This window comes from Delphinapterus leucas, chromosome 19, assembly GCF_059928025.1.
Source record: "Delphinapterus leucas isolate spDelLeu-1000000601 "Yukka" chromosome 19, BTC_Dleu_Yukka2, whole genome shotgun sequence".
NCBI lineage: Eukaryota > Metazoa > Chordata > Mammalia > Artiodactyla > Monodontidae > Delphinapterus > Delphinapterus leucas.
Window position 1 is genome coordinate 8135672 of NC_143147.1, and position 24298 is coordinate 8159969.

The 24298-nt window shown below is 54.0% G+C and overlaps 1 protein-coding gene across 1 annotated transcript; it reads right to left on the reverse strand.

The window, feature by feature from the left end:
- Positions 1–1241: 1241 nt before the first annotated feature.
- SLC47A2 (solute carrier family 47 member 2) lies at positions 1242–23832 on the reverse strand. The gene is made up of 17 exons (XM_022560807.3): positions 23695–23832; positions 22768–22869; positions 22477–22545; positions 21666–21814; positions 20954–20996; positions 17691–17735; positions 17322–17419; positions 16956–17053; positions 16208–16321; positions 15514–15581; positions 14323–14431; positions 13606–13681; positions 13256–13325; positions 3530–3662; positions 3365–3459; positions 2284–2374; positions 1242–1469 (listed from the first exon to the last, which is right to left on the reverse strand). Exons 1-17 carry the CDS (start codon positions 23815–23817, stop codon positions 1249–1251), a joined length of 1704 nt encoding a protein of 567 aa, XP_022416515.2. The 5' UTR covers positions 23818–23832; the 3' UTR covers positions 1242–1248.
- Positions 23833–24298: the final 466 nt, after the last annotated feature.

The following is a 24298-nucleotide window of genomic DNA, read 5'->3' on the forward strand; positions in this document are numbered from 1 at the left end:
TTGTCATTTGTGGGTTGTTTTTTAAAATAATCTATAGAGTGGATAGGTTTTTTTTTTCCCCAACTATATCCTCCTTCCCCATCTGCTGACCCAAAACAAGTATTTCTGTAAGCACGTTCACGAGACACCAATCCCATAAGGTTTTACACAAAAACTGGCCCCACTGCCGACCCTGCCCAGAAGGGGTTTGTAAAGCACACCAGCATCTTAAAAGATCCCAGGCCTACAGAACCTTTGAAGTGCCGGTGTGTGTTGTTTCCCAAACTTACTCGAGCGTGGAGTCCTTTCTCCTCAATACCTCTCAACCTTAGCACACGTGACATGACTCTTCTGTGCTCCGTACCTGGTCGTTGTGTTTGGCTGCAGAAGCTGTCTTCATGTCACATGAGGATGCCGGCTTCTGCTTTCCTGTGGGCGGAGGGCCTGCAGCAGGATCCCTGGCATGGTGACTCTTCAGAACCAGGGTTTGCACTCTGCATCCTTCTTTCCTATTGACCTTGATCAGTAAACCCATCTGTCTGTGGGTGTGTCTATAGCTACTGATGTTGAAGGAACAGATGACAGAGGCCAGGCTGCCCGCACTAGGTGGCGGTGTGCGGCCTGGAGCCCAGAAATGGTCACGAGTCCCGGGCCTCAAAAGCATCCTAGAACTTGGATCAGCATCAGATTCCAGCCTGAGGCCACGTGGCCCAACGATCTGGGCTTCGCTGCCCTTGTTTGTATCTTATCGTGGCCCAACGATCTGGGCTTCGCTGCCCTTGTTTGTATCTTATGGCTACTGTATGAAAGGTGTTTCTCAAGGTCTGTGATACGCGAAAATGCTGGTGCCACGAGAGGACTGAAGGAAAGGTGACCAGCCCGGCCCTGCTCGGGGCCTCACGGCGCCTGGATCTGCGGAGGGTGCGTGGGCAGGACGCAGATGGGGGATCCGCGCGGGGCCCGCTGGCCCCCTTTCCAGAGCTTCACAAAGGCTTTGTGTACAGACTTGGGCAGCAGACTCAGCCTAGAAATATGCACTTCTTAATGTAACAGTGGCATTTGCCATTTTGTTTTGACTTGAAATCTCCAACTTGAAGCCATTTACGTTATTGAATAATGGTAGCAACCCCAGGAACCTCGTCTTCCGGTCAGTTGAGGTCTTCTAAAGAGCAGTTAACCGCAATTCAGATCTGTTACGTCACACGAGGCACCGGCTAAAGGTCTATTTTTGAGGATGTGGGGTGGGCAGCCACTCTGCTTCCTTTCTTGCTAGGGCCTGGCAGTCAGGACCCTGATGACAAGCCCCACTACCAGCGTGCCCGTCGCTGCCCCCAGAGCAGCCCCTCGGCGGATGGCCAGCTGTTTGGCCGACAGTCTGCCAGGGGGAGCTGGCAGGGGTTGGGCTGCTTCTGGAGTCCCGAAGAGGTCCAGATGGGCCTCGGGCCTTGAGTACATTGTCAGGGTCACGCCAGGGTAGCTGCCCGTAGCCACTGCAGAGGCAAACAGGGGCCAGCTTAGCATGGGGGTGGGGTGGGGGGTGGCTTGGAGGTGCATGATCGACGCCTCACGTCCCTCACAGCAGGAGACGCCCGCCTTTTCTCTACGGCACGACCAGAGGAGAGAACTACGTGGGATGTGCAGGAAAGGCTGTCGCTAAGGTGAGATGAGATCAGACGCGCGTGCCTGTCTGAGCCTGTGTGATGCCTAACCTTCACCAGTGACCTCAGGACACGCATGAAACGCTTAGTCGAGCTGCCTTTGCACGTTCCCTCGTGACAAGTGAAACCCATAGAGTCTGCAGCTGGTTCCCCACTGCAAGACGACGCACAGGCACTGGGATAACCGGGGCTTTGGGCCGTGATAACCAGCGCCCGCCCCAGGGCAGCAGAGCGGCCACCTGGTGGGGTTCGGGGTGTCGGCGGGAAGCGCCCGCACGCCGCTGAGTCAAGCCAGGCTGACCTGCCCAACCCACGCCTGCAGGCCTCCCCCCCGGGCAGGAGGTAAGTGCTGACAACACGCTCTAGGGTCCAACGGCCCGTGCTCTGACCTCATCCCCTGCCTTTGCATTTGCAGGATGACGGGGAAGAGCCCTAAGCACTCAACCCACTCCCTCATCTGAACGGAACCGAGGCTCACTGCCCCCCAGGCTGGGGAGGGACGGGGCCTGTTTCCCGGGGCCTCTTAGATAGCAGACGTTAGTGTTACCCTCCTGGCGTTAGGACGGAGGACACTGTCACACTGAGGAAGAAAGGCAGCTGGGGCTCGCGCGGTTCCCGCTCACCCGCGCACGCGGGGCAGTGTTACCTGAAGATACGACTGCTCTCTCAGGCCCGGGTCTGAGGCTGGGGGCTGTGCTCTCAGCGGCCTGGGGCGGCAGCCCCACACGTTTCTGCACCTGAAAGAGACGGAGTTGTCTGGTCGGCCTGCTGTCCACCCTGGCCTCAGCTGTGCCCTGCAGGCCGAGCAGGACGTGGTCATACACAGGCACACCTCGGAGGCTCCAGACCACTGCAATAAAGCGAATGTCACAACAGAGCCACTCACAGGGGTTTTCTGGTTTCCCGGTGCACATAAAAGTGATGTTTGCACGATACTGGAGTCTGTTAAGCACACAATACCGTCATGTCTAAAAAAGCCTCGTCCCTGCCGCAGTTAAAAAGTGCCTCTTTGCTGAAAAATGCTAACCATCACCTGAGCCTTCAGCAGGTCACCAGCTTTTTGCAATAATGACATCAGAGATCAGTGATCACACCTCCCCATAAAGGAGATGATAATGAGAAGGCTCGACATATGACGAGAATTAGCAAAACGTGAGAGACGTGAAGTGAGAAATGCTGCTGGGAAAATGGCGCCGATAGACGGGCTCAATGCGGGCTCCCTCCAGACCTTCAACTTGTAGAAACCACAGCATCTACAAAGCGCAGTGCAGCGAGGTCTGCCCGTGTTCGCCCTTCTGGGGGACTTTCCAGGGGTGGTGTTTCAGGGCTGTGTTAATCCGTTGTCTCAGACGTCAGGAGGCCTGGATCTACACACTGAAGGCAAACCCCCACTCTGTGGGGATTCGGTCCGCGAGCACCCCCTCCACGCTCAGCCTGCAGCCTAAGCTGTGGCTTTAATGCCTCTGAGGTTTCAGTTCTTCCGAGACGACGGTGACAGGGTGCTGTCATCGCCTCTTCCAAGGTCCCAGCACCCTCGGGGCTCCCCCATGTTCAGACGAGTTTGACTGAGCCGTTGGCTTTAGTCTGGCCTTTGGCAGTTGGGCTGCTGAGGTTTCCTTTGTGGGTCTGGGGTGGTACCCGGAAGGGGCGCCGCTGACACCGCACCGTCTCCATGACGGGAGACGTTGAGGCGCGCCCCTGGCGTTCTGGGGGGGGACGGCACTCACCTCCTCCGCAGCCCGCTTCCAGTCCATGCAGGCGGTGTAGGTGACGAAGGCCGCGGCGGCCAGGAAGACACAGGCCAGCAGGCCCAGCCAGAGGCCTGCGGGACACGGGGCGGTGGGAGTGTCTGATGACGCCCGGGGCGCCCCGCCTCCCCCCACTCCACGTACCCGTGATCCCCAGCCCGACCACGAAGGTCAGCACGACGCCCAGCGGGAGGCCGACGACGTAGTACGTGACGGCGTTCACGACGGCCCCGAAGGCCTGCCTGCCGGTCCCTCTCAGGACCCCACCGTAGAGACACTGCAGGGAGGCAGAGGGGGCCGGGGTTGGTGACGCTGAGGCTGACGGGGGTCTCAGCAGCGGGGGCTTCCGCAGGAATCTACGGGGCATGGCCTCGTTTAAGTCCACAGCACGGGACCAGGATGGGCCCTCGTCCCCCTTCCTTCCCAGCGGGGACCTGCGCGGGGTCACACAGAAGCCGCTGCATTTCGGACACAACTCCAGAGCCCCGGTCGACACCTAGACTGCCTCCCTGGAGAGGGAAGATGAAGTTGGTGACGGACTACCCACCGGCTTGGGAAACTGAACTCGCTTCATACGGACTGTGTGTAGGTCTCCTGTTGCTGCTGCACCAAGTTACCACAAACGGTGGCTTAAAACAAAACACGCGGATTATTTTACGGTTCCTGAGAGTAAAAGGACGAAATGGTCCCATTATGCTGAAGGTGGGGCTGGTTCCTTCTCGAGGCCCCGGGCAGAATCTGCTTCACTGCCTTTTGCAGCTTCTAGAGGCGCCTGCGTTTCTGCCCGCGGGCCCCAGACAGCAAAGGCATCGCTCTGATCTCTGCTTCCCCCTCTCTCACTTCTAAGGACCTCTGAAAACACTGGGCCACCTGGATAATCCAGGACAGTCTCCCCAACTCAAGACCCTCGGCTTAATCACATCTGCAAAGACCCCTTTTGCCACGTGACGCCCACAGGTCCGGGGGATCACAATGTGGGTGTCTTTGGGGCATTATCCTGCCTTCCTGCCGGCAGGTGAAGGTGTCTTGTTCTGTATGGAAGAGGCAGCCTTTCCCGCTGCTGCCCCCATGATGACGCTCTCGTGAGACCTGTCTACAGAAAGCACTACCTCTTCACTTGTCTCATCCTCCCAGCTCGATCCCAGACCTAATGAGCTAAAGAACTACAGGCTCCGCGCATGCTCTGTCAGCACTATTGATCAACAGATGTTCAGTTACTTTTGTTAAGATGAGGGATGGGGAGTATTGTGTGGTTTGCTTTCCCACATTTGAGCAAAGAGGTAAATGCGTTGGGGGTAGGAGATGTGTGCCTCTTCAACTTTAAAATATGGCACACATGTTTCTCATTAATATATATCATGACATAAAAGATGATCCTTTCTGGTTAAAAAAAGACTTCTGCCAAATTACGACTGATGTGCTCTGGACCAGTATTTCTCCATCTGGGGGGTGGTTTTGCCCTCCAGGGGACATGTGGCAATGTCTGGAGCTGGTTTTGGTTGTCACAACTCGGGGTGGGGGGGTGCACTGGCATCTAGCGGGCTGAGGACAGGGTTGCTGCTAAACATCCTACGATGCCCAGGACAGCCCCCCTACAACGAAGAATTATCCGTCCTAGAATGTCAGTAGTGCCAAGGCTGAGAAGCCCTTTAGAGCACTGTGAATTACAGAGACAGTTTCAGTGGGCCCGCTAGCCTGAGGCTGTGGGCCTGTTAGGGAGAAGCAGTGGACCGGTGGACAAGTGATTTTACAGAGAGCTCCAATGAGACGAAACAGCTGGGGCAGGGGATGCTTGGTAAGTTCTCTGTCCCAAGTGGACCAGAGGCTGAGCATGCATGTAGCAGAGGCTGTAGCAGGCCCAAGCCTCCCACACATCCTGGACAGTGGAGCCTGTGCACATGCACAGAAGAGACACAGGAGGACCCAGAAGAAAGTAAAAGCTGGGGCAGACTTGAAAACAGCCTGAACTGTGCGTGGGCCCCGGCCCATACTCGGCTCCTTCAGCAGAGAACGGAAGCCCTACCAGCGGTCAGAGGTGCCTGAGCGTCCCCTCCAAACAGTAACTGGCTGAACACTGAGCTATGCAGACATAGGGGTGACCCCTAGGAAGCTAAGCTTAAAAACAAGAAAAACAAAATACAAAACTGAGCAGGGACAGCAGCTGCAGTTTGTGGAGGAGACAGGATCACAGGCAAGACTAAACAAAACAGCAGGCCTTGGGGAAAGGCTGCTCTCTGGGATGGACCTATGGTACATCACCAAGCAGGCCTCAGTACATCTAGATCCCTGGAGGTCTAGTGGTTATGACTTGGCACTCGCAATATGTTTAGAAAGACTGGATTAATACAAAAGATGTTCTTTGACCACGACAGAATTAAATTAGAGATGTCTACCGGAAAGAATTTTGGAAATACCGCCAAATATTTGGAAATTAAACAACACACTTCTCAACCCACGGGTCAAAAAATAAATCACAAGAGAAATTTTAGAATATTTTGAATTAAAAAAAATACAATATATCAAAATTTATGAGATGCAGTTAAAGCAATACTTAGAGGAAAATGTATAGCTTTAAATGCCCATATTAGAAAAGAAAGGTCTCAAATCAGTAGCTTAATATTCCACCCTAGGAAACCAGTAAAGAAAAGCAAACTATGCCTGAATAAAGCAGAAGGATGAACATAATAAGAATTAAAGTGGAATTCATTGAAACAGTCAACAGAAAACAGCAGAGAAAAATCAATGAAACCAAAATTCTAGTTCTTTGATAGGATCCACAAAACTGACGAACACTTATACTAAGGATTTGACCTTGGTAAAATAAGACCAAGAAAACAGGAAAGTGAAGACACAAATTACCAAAATTAGGAATGAAAGGAGAGACATTACTACTTTCCCTAAAGAAAAGGACTTTAAGGGAATATTATGAGCAACTTCATGCCAAAGATTTAGACAATTTAGTTGAAGTGAATAAACTCCTAGAAAGACACACATTATTAAAACAAACTCAACAAGAAATAGAAACTGAGGGACTTCCCTGGTGGCGCAGTGGTTAAGAATCCACCTGCTGATGCAGGGGACATGGGTTCGAGCCCTGGTCCGGGAAGATCCCATATGCCATGGAGCAACTAAGCCCGTGCGCCACAACTACTGAGCCTGCGCTCTAGAGCCCGCGAGCCACAACTACTGAGCCCACGTGCCACAACTACTGAAGCCCGCGCGCCTAGAGCCCGTGCTCCACAACAAGAGAAGCCACTGCAATGAGAAGCCTGCACACCGCAACGAAGAGTAGCCCCCGCTCGCCACAACTAGAGAAAGCCTGCGCACAGCAACAAAGACCCAACGCAGCCAAAAATAAATTAATAAAATAAATAAATTTTTTAAAAAAGAAATAGAAAGTGAATAGATCTATAACAAGTAAATAAATTAAATTAGTTAAAAATCTTCTGACAAAAGCCAGACAAAAGCCCAGATGGCTTCACTGGTGAATTCTATCACATGTTTAAAGAAGAAATAATGCCAATCCTTCACAAACTCAAAATGTATAGGTATGAGGAGAGAACACTTTCAAAATCATTCCAGGAGGCCAATGATATGCTGATACCAAAGCCAGATCAAGATATCACAAAGGAAAAGATAAAAATCACAGACCAATATCTCTCATGAATGTAGAAGCAAAATCTTTAACAAAATACTAGGAAGCCAAATTCAGTGATATATATTAGAAAAGATACACGCCATGATCAGGAGGGTTTTATCCCAGGAATGCAAGGTAAAACATCTGAAAATCAATTAATGTAATTACACCATAGTAATAAAGGACAAAACCATGTGATTATCTCAGTAGATACAGAAAAAGCATTCTACAAAATCCAGCACGCATTCATGAGAAAATGTTTCAAACTAGGAGAAGGGCTCTTCCTCAGCCTCAATAAGGGGCATGTATAAAAATTTTACAGATAACATATTTAATGCTGAAAGGCTGAATACTTTCCCTTTAACATCGAGAACAAGGCACAGGTGTATGCTCTTGCCACTTCCACTCAACATCGTACTGGAGGTTTAGCCAGACGGAAAGGGAGAAGTAAAACTCCTTATTCACAGATGACATGATCCTATATGGAGAAAACCTTAAGGACTCCACACACCAAAAACTACTAGAATGAGTTTAACAAGGTCACAGGATAAAAGATCAATAAACAAAGATCAATTATCTTTCTATAAACTAGCAATGAACAACCTAAAAATGAAATTAAGAGTTCCATTCATAATACCATCAAAAAGAACAAAATATTTGGGGATAAATTTAACAAAAGTAATGCAAGGTTTTGACCACTGAAGACTACAGCACATTGCTGAGGTAAATTAAAGAAAATCTAACTAGTCGGAGAGACATTCCATGTCCATTTTAACAATACTGTTAAGATGACAATTCTCCCAAAGTTGCTCTGCAGAGCCAACACAATTCCTTTCAAAATCCCAGCAGGCTTTTTAGTAGAAATTAACACGCTGGTTCTAAAATACATATGGAAATGCAAAGGATCTAGAAGAACAAAACCAATTAAAAAGAGAGAACAAGGTTGGAAGATTTATACTAACTTATTTCAAAGCTCACTATAAAGCTACAGTAATTAAGACAGTGTAGTATTGGCACAGGATGGGCATATAAATTAATGAAACAGAATTATGAATCTATAAATAAATCACTACGTTTACAACCAATTGATTTTTGACCAAAGTGCCAAGATAATTCACTGGGGAGGGAATAGCCTTTCACACACCAAGAATGGTGTTGGGACTCTTGAATATCCACACACAAAAAAATAAACTTAGACCCTTACCTCGTACCAAACACAAAAACGGGCTCAAAATGAATCATAAACATAAGTGTAGGACCTAAAACTATAAAATGTCTAGAAGAATTCATAGGAGAAAATCTTTGTGACCTTGGGTTAGGCAAAGATTTCTTATATATGACAGCAAAAGCGTGAGCCATAAAAGAAAAGAAAAGAAACTGGACTACATCAAAAGTGCAAATTTTTGCAGCTCAAAAGATTAAGAAAGTGAGGGGGCTTCCCTGGTGGCGCAGTGGTTAAGAATCCGCCTGCCAGGCTTCCCTGGTGGCGCAGTGGTTGAGAGTCCGCCTGCCGATGCAGGGGACACGGGTTCGTACCCCGGTCTGGGAAGATCCCACATGCTGTGGAGCGGCTGGGCCCAGGAGCCATGGCCGCTGAGCCTGTGCATCTGGATCCTGTGCTCCTCAATGGGAGAGGCCACAACAGTGAGTGGCCCGCGTACAGAAAAGAAAAAAAAAAAAAAAAGAATCCGCCTGCCAATGCAGGGGACACGGGTTCGAGCCCTGGTCCGGGAAGACCCCACATGCCACGGAGCCACTAAGCCCGTGTGCCACAACTACTGAGCCCACGCGCCATAACTACTGAAGCCTGTGCACCTAGATCCCGTGCTCCACAACAAGAGAAGCCACTGCAATGAGAAGCCCACACACCACAACGAAGAGTAGCCCCCGCTCGCCGCAACTAGAGAAAGCCCGCACACAGCAATGAAGACCCAATGCAGCCAAAAATAAAAATAGGTATTTTTTAAAAATAAATAAATAAATAAATAAGAAAATTAAAGTCAAGCCACAGACTGGGCTTGCAAATCATATACCTGATAAAGGACTTATGTGTAGAACATATAAAGAATTATTGGGGGAGGGATGTGTGGGAGGGATGGACTGGGAGTTTGAGGTTGGTAGATGCAAACTATTATATATAGGATGGATAAACAACAAGGTCCTACTGTATAGCACAGGGACCTACGTTCAATATCCTGAGATAAACCATAATGGAAAAGAATACATTTTACAACGTATATATGTATAACCGAATCACTTTGCTGTACACCTGAAACTAACACAACATTGTAAATCGACTATACTCCAATAAAAATAAAAATTAAAAACAAACTAAACAAAAGCTCTTAAAACACAACAATAAGAAAACAAGCCAATTTTAAAATGGGCTCTGAACAGACACCTCACCAAGGAAGACACACTGATGGCAAATAAGCGTATGAAAAGATGCTCCACATTACGTGTCAGTTGCAAGTTACAAGTTAAAACAGCAATGAGACCCCGCTACACACCCGTTAGAACGACTAGGATCAAAACACTGACAACACCAAATTCTGGCGAGGATGCAGAGCAACAGGCATTCTCACCGATGGCTGATGGGAGTGCAAAATGGTGCAGCCACTTTGGAAGGCAGTAGGACAATTTCTTACAGAGCTAAACATAATACTACCATGCTATCCAACCACCATGCAGCCAGGGATTTGCAGAAAGAGTTGAAAACTATGTCCACACAAAAGCCTGCACAATAATGTTCACAGCTTTATTCATAATTGGCCAAACTTGGAAGCAACCACCCTGTCCTTTAATGTGCTCCGTCCAGACAGGGAAGCATCAGTGCCAAAAAGAAACAAGCTGTCGGGCCACGAAAAGACCCAGTGGAGGCCCCTTACGTGCTCATGACTAAATGAAAGAAGCCAACCTGACAAGGCTACGTGCTGTTTACCTCCAACTATAAGACACTGGAGAAGGCAAAACTACAGAGACAATAAAAAGATCAGAGATGGTCAGCGGGTGAGGGAGGGGGACAGCGGGAGGAGGGGAGGAATGAACATGGGGAGCAGAGAGGATTTTTATGGCAGTGAAATTATGCATATGATTCCTTTTTTTTTTGGCCCTACCTGACCAGGGATTGAACCCGGGCCACCGCAACGCAAGTGCCAAATCCTAACCACTAGGCCACCAGGGAACTCCCATGATTCTTTGTTTTTAATTGAGGTACGGTTGATTTACAATGTTGTGTTAGTATCTGCTGTACAGCAAAGTGATTCGGATACAGATATATAGAGATATACACATTCTTCTCCACTGTGGTTTATCACAGGGCGTTGAATACAGTTCCCTGTGCTCTACAGTAGGGCCTGGTTGTGTATCTATTTTATATATAGCAGTTTGTATCTCGTATGATTCTATAATGGTGGGTCCATGTCATTATACCTTTGTCAAAATCCATAGAATGTACAATGCCAGCAATGAACCCTATGGAGAACGACGGACTTAATTAATTATAATGTATCAATATTCCTTCATCAACTAAACAAATGTCCTGCACTAATACCGGATGTAAATAAAAGGGGAAAGGAGAAGAGACAGGGGTTTATGGGAACTCGCTGTATTTTCTCAATTTTTCTGTAAACCCAAAACTGGTCTTAACAATAAATTCTGCTTTTAAAGTTTTAAGACAAACAATACCAAGAATTGGCAAGGGAGGGGGAGGAACTGGAATCCCCATATATTGCTGGTGGGAATGTAAAATGGTACAGCTGCTTTGGAAAACAGCTTAACGGTTTCTTAGAAAGTTAAAAATAAACTTACGCCTCAACCTAACAATTCAAGTCCTAGGGCTCTGCCAAGAGGAGCAAAAACATACGTCCACGTGATGACTTGTACGTGAGTGCTCCCAGCAGCCTTAGTCACAACAGCCAACACTGAAAACAACCTAAGCGCTCATCACCTGATGAATGGGTACACAAAGCATGGGACAGCCACACAATGGAACACCATTCGGCCACAAAAAAGAAACGAAGTCCTGAAAAATGCCACAACATGGACAAACCTCAAAGGCATTTCACTAAGTGAACGAAACCAGACACGGAAGACTGTATGATTATACTATATGACTCCATGTCTATGAAATATTCAGAAAAGGCAAGTTCACACAGACAGAAAGCAAGTCAGTGGATTGCCTAGGGCTGGCCATGGGAGCAGGGAGTTACTTCAAAACAGGCCCCATGGGCTTCCCTGGTGGCGCAGTGGTTGAGAGCCTACCTGCTAAATGCAGGGGACACGGGTTGGATCCCTGGCCTGGGAGGATCCCACATGCCACGGAGCAACTAGGCCCGTGAGCCACAACTACTGAGCCTGCGCGTCTGGAGCCTGTGCTCCGCAACAAGAGAGGCCGCGATAGTGAGAGGCCCGCGCGGGCGATGAAGAGTGGCCCCCACTTGCCACAACTAGAGAAAGCCCTCGCACTGAAACCAAGACCCAACACAGCAAAAATAAATTAATTAATTAAAAAAAAAAAACAGGCCCCAGGAATTTTGGGGGGGGTGATGAAAATATTCTAAAACTGGATTGCAGTGCTGGCTGCACAAGTATAAATTTATTTTAAAGGATTGACTTATGTACTTAAAATGCATGAATTTATAGTACGTAAATTAAAACTCAAGAAAGTTATAAAAAATATAAAATAAATATTAGGTCCATGGAACACATAAATTAAGAATGGTATAGATCGGGTCTTCCCTGGTGGCACAGTGGTTAGGAATCCGCCTGCCAATACAGGGTACACGGGTTCAAGCCCTGGTCCGGGAAGATCCCACATGCCATGGAGCAACTAAGCCTGTGCGCCACAACTACTGAGCCTGTGCTCTAGAGCCTGTATGCCACAACTACTGAGCCCGCATGCCACAACTACTGAGCCTACACGCCACAACTACTTAAGCCCGTGCACCTAGAGCCCGTGCTCCACAACAACAGAAGCCACCGCCATGAGAAGCCCACGCACCTTAACAAAGAGTAGCCCCCGCTTGCCGCAACTAGAGAAAGCCCGCACGCAGCAACGAAGACCCAATGCAGCCAAAAATAAATAAATAAATAAATTAAAAAAAAAAAAGAATGATATAGATCTAGCCGGGGGGAAAGATGATAGATGCAGATACACAAGCTCTAAGGTCCCTTGCAATTGCTAACTGCACGTCTACCTTGGGTTCCCTGGTGGGCAAACTGAACGGAGAGGTGCTGCCTTCAGAACATTTAGAAGCCAGAGCACCCCCTGACCTTACATTGCAGGAGGAATCTCTCAGCCGTGGCCTCACCTTGGAGCTAGAGAAAAAGTAATAATAGTGCCCTTAACACCAGCCCATGACAAAAGCAAAAACAGAACCCATAAGCTAGTTTCTCTTAATGTTCTGCGGTAAACGCTATGGATTTGATGCCGAAAACCAGCCCAGAGCAAGCGGTCCTGCTGAGGTCAGAAACGTGCGCCAGGTATCTGCCCGGCTAAATTCAAAGGCCAGTCCTGGAACATACAGGGAACTGGGCAGAGAGCACTGGGGCTTTTGGAGAAATCCTGCACGAATAGTTTCTCCCAAGGTTGTTTATTTTCCATAAGCGTTGATGATAATCCTCGTGCAGGTGTCTGCCCCAGTGCTCAGTGCTGCTGGCTAAGCACTCACTCCATGAAGAGACGTGGGTTTTACGCTCGGGATGCCTTCCTGAAAGATTCACGGGACCCGAGATGTGAAGTAGAAGACCCAGAATTTCAAAATTCTGCTTATCAAATGAAACTTCAGTGCTTTTTCTTTCTGCCACGCTTTTAAAAGTTCACATAGTTCAAACCTGCACTAAACGGGACCTGCCCTTTAGCGATCACAGGAGCAGGAAGTCAGGCCCGCTGTACTCTGGGCCAACCCACTCCTCCGAAGCGTCCCTTTGCTCTGGCAACTGGCGCGACTGCTCCTGGCCCCCGCTCCGGGGAACGAGGAAGGAACGGATTCGTGAGTTTGCACTGGGGCCAGGGTTCAGGATTCTGCTCATCTGCGTGCGTCTCTGGCGTGTTGGAATTGCACAGCAGAAGGGGGCTCATTATTTTGAGTGACAGAACCAACACGAGCGGACACTTCGGGCGCTTCTTCTCCGGTCAGCCCTCTCTGCAAATCGGTGAGCTAACGCTCACAGCCCTGACCGGCCTCGGGGAGGGTGCGTGAACGTGGGGGGCGGGTCAGAGGAGGACTCACACAGACTGCCTCAAACAGGTGGAAGACGACGTAAAGCGGCAGGACCTTGCTGACCAAGGCGACCACTTCCCTGCAGGAGAACGGGAGAAATAAGACACGAGCGCATCCTTGGAGTGTCCTTTGCGTCCCTTCTATTCTGCCCCTGCCCCACGCCAACGTAACTGATGCTCCTGTCTCTGAGTTTCCCTGTGTCTGGGGGACATGCGTCTTAACCCCCCGAGAAGCCCCCAAATTTTGCCCTGCCCTTTGGTTGGTGCCATCTACCGACAGGTGAGCAGTAGAGGGGGCGTCTCTGGGGACCAGCTGGGGAGCACCTGGCATCCCCAGAAGTGAGACAACTGATTACCTACTCGTCATTGGTAAAGATGTGGCCCAGTTTATTCCTCAGGAGGCTCAACAGGGTGCCCACGACCAGCGAGGTACCAACTGTAAGAGACCAAAGGCACGGCCCAGCTTCCACCTGTCCAGCCCCACCCCATGTTCATTTGGACTAAGACCCTCGTTTGTGGTCTGGCAAGGAGGGCACCACATGTGAAACGCCTTTCCTCCTGTGGTTCGCAAAGTGGGGTCCCTATACCGGCTGCAGCAGCATCGTTGGTAGCTGGTTAGAGGATGCATATTCTCAGACCATCACCTCCGACCTACGGAGTCAGAAACTCCGGCAGGTGGGGGTCTGTGTTTTCACACACACACCCCTACCCCACCCCCAGGGCTGAAGCCTGAGAGCCACTGCTCCGCACGAGGAGCTGATCTGAGCCTGGCAGCTGCAGAAAGCAGAGGCAGGATGGACACAGATGGGGCCACTCTGAGGGCTGGGATGGGCAGGTCCCAAGCTCGTGGAAATGCCGGCAGGGCAGGCTCGAAGGGGGACCGGCTTTCCCAGAGTCGCACTAAGGGATGGCAACTGACAGCCCAGAACCCCAGCGGCAGGGAAGGAGCGGAAGGAGCACAGCAGGCTTGCTGCTGGTCAGAGGGGCTGCTCTAGGCCACGTGGCAGGTATGACAGGTTTGGAAGGTGAACTGTTGGCTCCCAAGCCCTCCCCCGCCTAGGTCCCGACCCCACCCACCTGTGCAGAGGGTGCCTGAGACGGCAGATCGCTTGGCTTGCACGGTGTCTGCGGCTCCCAGGGCCGTCCCCACTCGGAAACAGACCGCGATGCTGAGCCCCATGGGAATCTGGGATCAGAGAAATAAGGTGTGGTGGTTAGAGCTCCCCTCCTGCCCCGGGGGCCGAGAGGGAGGCAGGATGTGTCCCGGGGGGCGGGGCCCGCGAGGCTGCTGGCGACAGGCCGAGACCTGGGAGGTGGGCTGGGCTACCCAGGGCCAAACCCACCGGGCCGGGCCATCAGACATCACAGGCAACCGAAATCAACGCGCTGCCGGAAACTCAGGAGTAAATGCATGTTAAAGAGGTGGATGTGGGAGCTTCCCCGGTGGTGCAGTGGTTGAGAGTCTGCCTGCCGATGCAGCGGACACGGGTTCGTACCCCGGTCTGGGAAGATCCCACATGCCGCGGAGCGGCTGGGCCCGTGAGCCATGGCCTCTGAGCCTGCGCGTCAGGAGCCTGTGCTCCGCAACGGGAGAGGCCACAACAGTGAGAGGCCCGCGTACCACAAAAATAAATAAATAAAAATTAAAAAAAAAGAAGAGGTGGATGTGGTCTTAACTATGTTAGAAAAGCTCCCTGTAAGAAGAAAAGTTTCAGCGGAAGCCATCCATAACAAGAATCACCTTATAAATTAGTTTAGTGCGTGATGATTTTTGATTAAAGCTAGGGTCACAGACTGCATGGCCCAAGAGGCTGGCAGATGCTACACGAGTGACACGGGACAACCCACGTGTCCGGGGGAGAGGAAGGAGCTGCGGGGTCCACGGTGGACGCGAGGAAATGCCCTCACGAGGGCCACTGTTCCCCAGCTCCCACCAGCTGGGGTGTGCAGGAACGTGGGCTCACTGCTAAATGGCATGTCCCATTTTTCAAAAAAATGCCAATATCTAGATTGTGATGTGAAATCTCCCTATTTTAAATGGTGCTAATTAATTCAAAACAATTGCAACATCGTGAATTCAGCAGAGCAGCCGTGGGCCACGTGTGTCTGGCAGGCCCTGGGCCTGGTGGGTACAGGAGGTCCAGAGGGTGCCTCGGGAGACAGAGACAGCCTTTGAGGGGACAGCGCCCCCCTCCTCTGACACCCCCAGGCCGTCAGGGGGCCAGGCTGGGGGCAGGGCATGGCGAAGGCGCCCCCATCGAGCCTCACCATGTAGACGACAGTGGCCACCTCGTAGATGATGGCCTGGGCAGAGAGGTCGAGCACGCTGAGCCGGCCTGGGGGTGGCAGGGGACATGGTGAGTGCCCGGCCGGCCAGCCCACAGCCCTGGGCTGACAGCAAGCCCCTTGCTCGGGGGCCGAGGGGCCAGTAGTTTCCAAGGGCAGATGCAGCAAAGAAAGCTCCCGCTTGGGCTCCAGCCCTCCAGGAGACCCCTGCCCAGGTGTTACAGGGTCAGGGTCTCTCCTCTGTGTATGAGGTGTGATGAAGAAGGGAAAAACTGGACCAGAGGCAGGAAAGCAGAGTTCAGTTCTCAGCCCTGCCGGGTGACTCCGGACCACCTAACTCTTGGGGTCCATGTTCTCGTCTCCGATGGGGTCAGGGGTGGACTGGCAGGTCTCTAGGGGCCACCCCAGCCCTGGCTGTTTGGACCGAGTCCACTGATGAGCGTACAACGTGCCAGGCGATGCCCACAGCTGCTCACGCATCAGCGGGGCCTCACTCCCTCGCTGACTGACCACCACGCCCCAGGCGTCCACTCAGTACCAGGCCTACGCCGCGCAGCGCCGGGAGCTCACGGCCCGGTGGGGAGACGGGCCGGGCTGGGGGACCGCCCATCCGGGAGAGGGGGTCCTGAGCTGGGGGGCGGCCCACACGGCTCCCCGCACCCAGCTGTCCACGTACCCATGAGAAAGCTCCCGACCTCGTAGGCCCACCATTCAATGCAAGTCATGAGCATGCTGGGCACGGCCAGGCGGAAGAAGGGGCCCCAGCCCTGCAGGCACTGGCTGGACCAGCCTAGGAGCAGAGGCCCTCCAGCTGAGCCGCGGTCCACCCTGCGGCCCCGCCCCCTGCCCCGCTTCCTGCCTTCGGCCCGGGCACCTGGGCGTCTTGTGGGGGGCTAGCCAGCGGCCCCAGCGCTGGTGGGGGCTGGAGGGAGCTCGTGGGGGGAGGAGGATGCCTGGCCAGTGCCGCTGGCGCTGTCTCAGGGGCTAAGAGCTCAGAACCTGAGGCCTGGGAACGGGTTCGGTCCAGGCTCCACCACGTACCACCTCTGGCCTTTGGGGCAAATGACAAACCCTCTCTGCACCAGCTTCCTCCACGTAAATAAACGGGGCTAACGAGGTGTCGTGAAGCTTCAGCGAACAACGTGGGCACCGCCGCTGCCGACCACCCGTGCTGCTCCTCCAGTCTCCATCCCGAGACCAGGGAGCCGGCAGAGAGCTCCCTGGGCCTGTCCGCAGCAGGGCCCTGCCCCCTGGCACACTGGATGGGCAAGCCCGGGCCTCCGGGTCGGGGGGGCCGGGGAGGCCGGGGAGGGGGCCCTGAGGGACGTGCGGGCAGGCCCGGGCCAGGCCTCCTGCAATGGGCTGCAGCTGGGACCCCGCCTGCCACCTGCCCGCTCAGCCCCCAGGAAGGGCGGCCCTCGCACCTGCCCACGTGTCCAGGTGCAGCTTCTTCTTCACGACGCAGAGCAGCAGGAAGACGGCCTGCGTGAACTGGGAGACCGTGTTGGCACAGGCCGAGCCCCTGGCAGAGCAGGGACGGCAGGGCTGGGGCCACGGCTGAGTCCGGGCCCGGGCGGGGAGGGCCACGGGCCTGGCTCTGCCGGCACCCCATCCCAGGATGGGCCCCATCCGGGGGAGACCCACTCTGGGCCCCTTCGGGCAGGCCGGGCAGGGGTGGGCAGCAGCTCCTCACCCCGTCTCCTTGGCAGCGGGTCCCAAGAACCCCAGGGAACAGCAGCCCCCAGTTCCCCACGACCCCCAGATGCTGGGGCCCCAGCCCCGGTGCTCACCTGACCCCCAGGCCCAGCACGGAAACCAGGATGTAGTTGGCCAGCCCGTTGACGCAGTTGCCCACGACGCCGCTGAGGACTTGGGGCCACATGATGCCCTGAAGTAGGTGAGGGTGAGACTGAGGGGGGTGGGCGGAGGCTGGGGACACGCAGCTCCTCAAGGGCCCCCGTGGGGCGATCAGGATGGGGCAAAGCGCAGAGGGGACCGCGGGCACCCCGCCCACTGGAACGGGGTGGGGGCTGGGGACACGCAGCTCCTCGAGGGCCCCCGTGTGGCGATCAGGATGGGGCAAAGCGCAGAGGGGACCGCGGGCGCCCCGCCCACTGGAACGGGGTGGGGGCCGGGGCAGCTCCTCGAGGGCCCCCTACCTGGTTTTGCAGGTATTTGGCCAGCAGGCTGTAAAGAAAATTTGCCTGTATAAAGTAAACACACACGCGAAGTGAGCAACGACTACCGAAACACCACCAGACGGACACTAACAGGCACTTCTTAGATGAGGTGGGGCAACTGCCTCACCACGGTACCTCTGGGACCCCAGAGATGGGCTGTGTGCCAACCTGCGCTCCAGCCCCCGGCCTGGGACCAGCAGGGAGGTGGCCTGAGAGCCGCAGAGCTCCTGAGCCCAAACCCACAGGTCGGGACACCCTGGGCCTGGCTCGAGCCGCCAGAGACAAGGACCTGGAGGGGGCAGGCCTTGGACTGAGGGAGCGGGGGGGGGGGGGCAGCAGCAGCCTCCGCAGAGCGGGTTGGAGACCCCACGGGGGTGGTGGGCCTTTCCCCGTCTGCCGAGGACAGAGAGGGCCTGTGCGTCAGTGTGTGTGTCAGGGGCACCGCCCTGTCCTTTCCGCCCTCTGTCAAGGCCTGGCCCGGGGCCTGCACGCCCTGTGCACCCTCCCCTCAGCCCTCCGCCTCTCTTCAGCACCGCTCAGTCAGCAAGAGCAAGGAGCTGGGTTCAGACGCTGGCTCTGCCTCTTGTGAGCTGTGCGGCCTTGGGCAAGTTACTTAACCTCTCCGTGCCTCAGTTTCCTCACACACAATAACATGCGTGTGAATCCCTAATATTTATACATACGTTCATATACAAAGTTAACATTGCAAAGTGCTTACAAAACAGTATTTGGCACATTTAAGTGCTCCAAGAGTTAGGTAAGCATCGTGTAAACATCAAGAGTCATTATGATTCTTATTTTATTGGTAGTTAAACTCTGCAGCACCATTGTACAGGAGGGACTTTGTTTATTTGATTAAAAAGTTGCTGCCACATTGATAACGTGATGTTTCCCCCTGACACAGCCCCAATGGCCCTGTTTGACAAGATACCTTCACTTGGTCTGAATAGCCAAAGGCTCGGAGGAGAAAAACCAGACTTTTCAGGTGGTTTCCATGATACAGAAGAAATGTGGAGCTGGCCAGGCCCCAAAGAGGTCATGGCACTGGCCTTCCAGACAGGAGGAGGGTGAGGCTGGGGCTCCCTGCCAGGCCTGGCATCCCCTGTGGGCACCCCGCACGCATTCACCCTGACCCGCCCCCTTCCCAGCCCCCTCCTTAAGAGCTCTATCCCCAGTGCTGGTGTGCAGAGGAGGATAGGGGGTGCCGGAGATGAGAAGATGGACTCCCCCGAAACAGCACTGCCACCTGGTACCGCGTGCACTGAACCACAGCAAATCAAACAGTGTAGCAATGGGTTGGGGGTGGACACACAGACCACTGGGTGGGTCTCGAATCTCAGAAACTGATCGGAGTGGATGGACTGCTTATTTAGTATTTAATAAATTAACAGAGAAAGGAGAGAATATTCGATGAGTCTTAGAAAAAGTCTGTTAGATTACGGTCTTAAATGTAACGACAGAAACCACTGAAAGGGTTCAGAGGAAATATAGGCAAATGCTTCTACAATTTGCAATGGGTTCATTGTTTTTAAGCCCAAAGACAGACATCATAAAGGATGGGATTTATGGGACTGTTACTATGCATTAAAAACTCTAAGTCAAAAGTATCGGGGCTTCCCTGGTGGCGCAGTGGTTGAGAGTCCACCTGCCGATGCAGGGGACACAGGTTCGTGCCCCGGTCCGGGAAGATCCCACATGCCGCGGAGCGGCTGGGCTCGTGCGCCATGGCCGCTGATCCTGCGCGTCCGGAGCCTGTGCTCCACCACGGGAGAGGCCACAACAGTGAGAGGCCCGCATAACGCAAAAAAAAAAAAAAAAAAAAAAAGTATCGAAAATTAGAAGGCAAGTGAAAAACTGAAAAATGTTTGTGACATGTCAAAGGGTTAAGAAATTATTTAACAAGAGTTAAAATAATTAAAAGGTGAACCCACTAAAATAAGCAAAGGATATGGACAATTCACAGAAGGAAAACAAATGATCAACAAACACACGAAAAAATGCTCACCTTCATTAGCAATAAAATGCATGTTAAAATAACATTTCTAATTGGAAAAAAATTTTTAATAATACTCTGTGCTCATGAGAATATTGCTCTTGGGGGTAGAACTGGTACAAATTGGCATCAAAAGCCATTGACAGGGCTTCCCTGGTGACGCAGTGGTTGAGAATCTGCCTGCTAATGCAGGGGACATGGGTTCGAGCCCTGGTCTGGGAAGATCCCACGTGCCGGGGCGCAACTAGGCCCGTGAGCCACAACTACTGAGCCTGCACGTCTGGAGCCTGTGCTCCGCAACAAGAGAGGCCGCGACAGTGAGAGGCCCGCGCACCGCGATGAAGAGTGGCCCCCGCTTGCCACAACTAGAGAAAGCCCTCGCACAGAAACGAAGACCCAACACAGCCAAAAATTAAAAAATAAATTAAAAGGGGAAAAAAAAAGCCATTGACAAAGCAACTCTAATTCCAATAACGCATCTTAAGGAAATCATTCCATATGTTCACAAAGATTTTTCTATAAGAATATTTATCACAATCTAATTTATAATAGTGACTATTGCAAACAACCTAAATACCTAACATGTAGGGATTGGTGAATAAATTATGGCACTAGGGGATACTACATCGCCTTTGAAATGGATATTGTGGAAGGCTATCAAGAGACTAATGACATATTTATTTGAAAGGGAAAAAACAGGTTATAATACAACATACACACATTGGCCCCGTTTCACACTACACATGAGTCTGTACGTTTGAACACACATGCCCACGAAGAGAAATAATCCTGGAGAGAAGGATTAACCTGTGTTCTCTCTGAGTGGTAGGATTACAGGTTTGAATTTTTTCTTCCCCAGGCTTTCCAGAATTTCTCCCATAAATGGTTTTCTAATCAGAAAAACATGTCGTGCTACATTTTTAAAAAAATAATATTGTAATAACTTTTTCTTTTCTTTTTTTTTTTTTGACCTTGCTGTGCGGCATGTGGGATTGCAGTCCCCGACAAGGGATTGAACCTGTGCCCCCTGCAATGGAAGTGCGGGGTCTTAACCCCTGGACTGCCAGGGAAGTCCCCATGCTACTTTTTAAAAGTTCAATCTGCACCAACCAAAATGAGAACTTTTCTCTGGCCCCTTCGGCCGCCAGCATGAGGGCCGATGGCCTCCCCAGCTGATGGGGAGACAGGCAAAAAGCCAGAATCTTGGGGACTGTGGGCCCAACCTCCCCAAGTTCAGCAGAAGACTTACCGGGAGCGCTGGGATGTAAACATGCACGTACTCCTGGGCCAGCCTGCGGGAGAACCAGGGCTCTGAGCGGAGCAGCCTGCGCCCCCGGGTGTGAGGAGAGGCTTCAGCAGGCTTTACCCCTGAGACAAGACCCCCAAGTCAAGTGGAACCTCAGTGGTTGGGGGAGGCTGCCACCACGTGCTAGGAAGGCGCAGGAGGAGGGGCCCAAGGACCCAACCACGGGGTCTCAGGGCTGAGGGACTTGAATTTGGGGTGACGTGTGGTTTGTAAGGGAGAAAAAAGGTTCTATCACATCAAGAAATAACCAAATTCCATGCGCATAATATTAAACGAGCAAGGTGTTCCCATGAGGGGCCAAATCTAAAATTAATAACAAAGCACGTGATTCATCAGAAGTCGGGCTCAGTCCTGTTTCCACTGTTTGGAATTTGGGGTGGTGCACCCTTCACTTCTTCAAAAAGCATCTCTGAGGCTCCAACCACACGCTGGGACACAAACACAAACACCACGCAAATCCTGTCTTTTCCTCCTCAGTTAAAACTGGCCGTTGATCTGCCCCCTGCTGGCCACGGCTGGAGCAGCAGGCTGCGCGGGAGCAACTCCAAAGCAACCCCGCAACGTCCCAGAGGGGCCGCGCTCGCGACAGCTCGGGGCCCAGAGAAGCGCGGGGCCCGGGGGTGGGCTTCGCCAGGGGTCCCCCCGCCCGGGGTACCTGGACACGGCCGGGTCCTGCCTGCAGAGCAGCAGGATGTGCTGGGTGTTGAGGAAGAGCGCCCAGCAGGGAAAGCAACAGAGCAGCAGAACCAGCGCGCCGCGCTGCAGGATGACTCCCACGTGCTTCCTGTTGGGGCTGCCGAAGCTCTGAAACACAGCGCGTCAGCGCCCACGCCCCGCGCACCTGCCCGCCGCCCCGGGGGCCCTGCCAGGGCTGGGGGGCGGGCGGGCGCCGCAGGCTCCCGGCAGGGCGGGGTGGGGCAGCCCTCCATCGCACCCGGGGCGGCCACTGCGGGGGCGCGGCCTGCTCACAGAGGGACAGCAGCAGCTGTTTGCCGAGCCCCAGCCTCCGTCCGCCCGTCGCGCCTGGCTCGCCAACAGCTCCCGATGGGGGAGGCATCGCCCCCCGCCCCCCGGCACGAGAGCACCTGCCAAGTCTCCCTGGGGGTGAGCGGCAGCCAGGCCCACCGTGAGCCCGGGACCCCCGGAGCCAAGCCCCGCTGGGCTGTGGGCCCCCGAGAGCTGGAGGCCCCGTCCGTGGGCCCTCGCACTTGAGGTCAGGGGACTGTCTTTCCCTCCAGGGCTCTCTCGCCCGGCTGCCCGGGCTCTTTTCAAGGGGAGGGTCTGGTCCCTGCAGCACGTGGCCCTTGGGGGTGGGTGTTCCAGGGACAGCTGCCCCAGCCCAGGGCCTGACGAGCTCCCAGATCCAGGGGACATTACGGGGCCTCAGGTGGGCCCCCAGCCCCACCGTTTCTGCAGCAGCTGAAGGACTGGCTCTGCCCCTGCCAGGCTCTCGGAGGCCCACCTACCTGGGACATTAAGGTGTCACAGGCCGAGGACAAGCCAAATCCAATGGAAACTCCGCAGACATTGACAAACTGGAGGCACACACAGGAGAGAGCGCAGTCTGTCAGGCAGAGCCCGAGGGGGGACCCTGTGCCTGGGGGGTTGCCCAGCAGCCCGTGACCCGTCCTGGCCGGGCCCTGCCCGCGCCGTGTGGTGTGCCTTGGGCGAGGCCCTGAGGTCTGGCTGTGCCCTTAGGCTGTCTCTTCTCCCCGGAGCCCTGGGGGGAAGGTCCCTGCGGCCCTGGCCGTACTCACGGCCACCGAGAGGGTCACTGCCGCCAGCTCCACCTTGCCCAGGTGTCCGCAGAACACCGAGCTCACAACGTAGGTCATGAAGTTCAGCATCTGGAAGAGGAACTGGAGGACGGCGGCCACGGTCAAGGGCCCCTCAGTCCTACCGACCCCTCACAGCCCAGCCCCACCAGAGAGGCTCTCCAGGCCCTGCGAGGCCGAGCAAAGACCCGCAAAAGCCCCTCGAGGCCACAGGGCAAGTCACCCAGAGCGGGGGAGCGAGTATGCGGCCGAGGCTGCTGCAGCAGCCAGGCTGGGTGATGGGAGGCCCGGGTCCCGCCCCATCCCCCGCTGCGCAACTGTGTTAACCCCTGAGCCCCGGTCTCCCCGCCAAGCAGCACCCAGCACAGGGGCTGGAGAGGGTACCGCTGGCGATGCTATCGTCACCAGCTCATCAGGCCACGCACAGAGGAGCGGGGTTCAAGACACCAAAACCTTAGGAACGGCTCTGTCCAGGGGCTGGGATTAGAAAGAAGTTTTTTCTAACTTTTCGTGTTGACTGAAACTCATACAGCGAGCACATATTTATTAGTCTTTACGGTCAGGAAAAAAATGCATCTAAGCCATTTTCCCTTTGGAAATAAAACAGGCAGAGGCTGCCTTTCTCCTGCAGCAGGGGACCTCACTCGCCCTCTCGGCTTTCAGCCCAGCCTTCCCGTGGGTTCCCGAAGGACACGCCTGCCCCTTCTGACGGGGTGGGGGGGAGCGGGGGGAGGAGGGGGGCTGCCCGCTGCTGAGGGGGTCAGGCCCTGCCAGGCTCTGGGCAGTAGCCCCTGGGGCCACCTGGACACGGTCATCATGGGCAGCTTCTGGGCAAGGTCGTGAGCAGCCCCTGCCCGGCCCTCGCGTCATGCCTGGGTGGCGGCCCTCCACCCACCGCCACCTCCTTACCGGGGGTCCAGAAAGGACAACGAGCGTCCTCGCCTCGGCCCCGAAGCCGACAGGGACCAGCCTGCGGAGGGCAGGGCAGCGGCTCCCTCGGCCCTGGGGGACCATGTCCCGGGGGCCGTCCATTCCGAGCCCAGGCAGCAGCCACGCCGCAGGCCAGAGCACCCGCGCAGCCAGCCTCACCCAGCCGGCCGGGGCACCGCACAGCCTGGCTAATGAGTAAAGGCTGGGAGGAGGGGCTGTGCCACCCAAGGGACCAGCCCTGCCCCCCGGCCCACGTGCTGCCTGGCCCACTGGCCCCAGACAGGACAGAGCCCTGGGCCCCCAGAGTCACCAGGCTGACCCCTCCCAGGGGTTCAGCAGCAAAGGCCCAGGAGGAACAGGTGTGGGCAGGCCTGGGGGGCCCTGAGGACTCCCAGGCCCAGATGAAGAGAGGCAGACTCGCACTCCCGGGTGGCAGAGCCAGGTTCCGGTGGGCGGGTGAGGTGGAGGGGGCGCCCAGGGCCAGTTCTAACGAGGGGCCAACTGCTCTCTGCCCCCCCAGACGGAGGGCATTTGGTGGACCAGCCTGCAGGGCACACTCATCGTCCGGAGGGCAGGTCCTTGT

Bases quoted from the DNA above. Each gene is read 5' to 3' on its own strand.
- SLC47A2 (XM_022560807.3), bottom strand. From the start codon at position 23,817: ATGGACGGCCCCCGGGACATGGTCCCCCAGGGCCGAGGGAGCCGCTGC. The intron at 20,997-21,665 runs GTACCCCGGGCG...GTTCTCCCGCAG, and splicing joins CAGGACCCGGCCGTGTCCAG to GCTGGCCCAGGAGTACGTGC. The intron at 2,375-3,364 runs GTGAGTGCCGTC...CGTCTCTTTCAG, and splicing joins GGAAGCGGGCTGCGGAGGAG to GTGCAGAAACGTGTGGGGCT.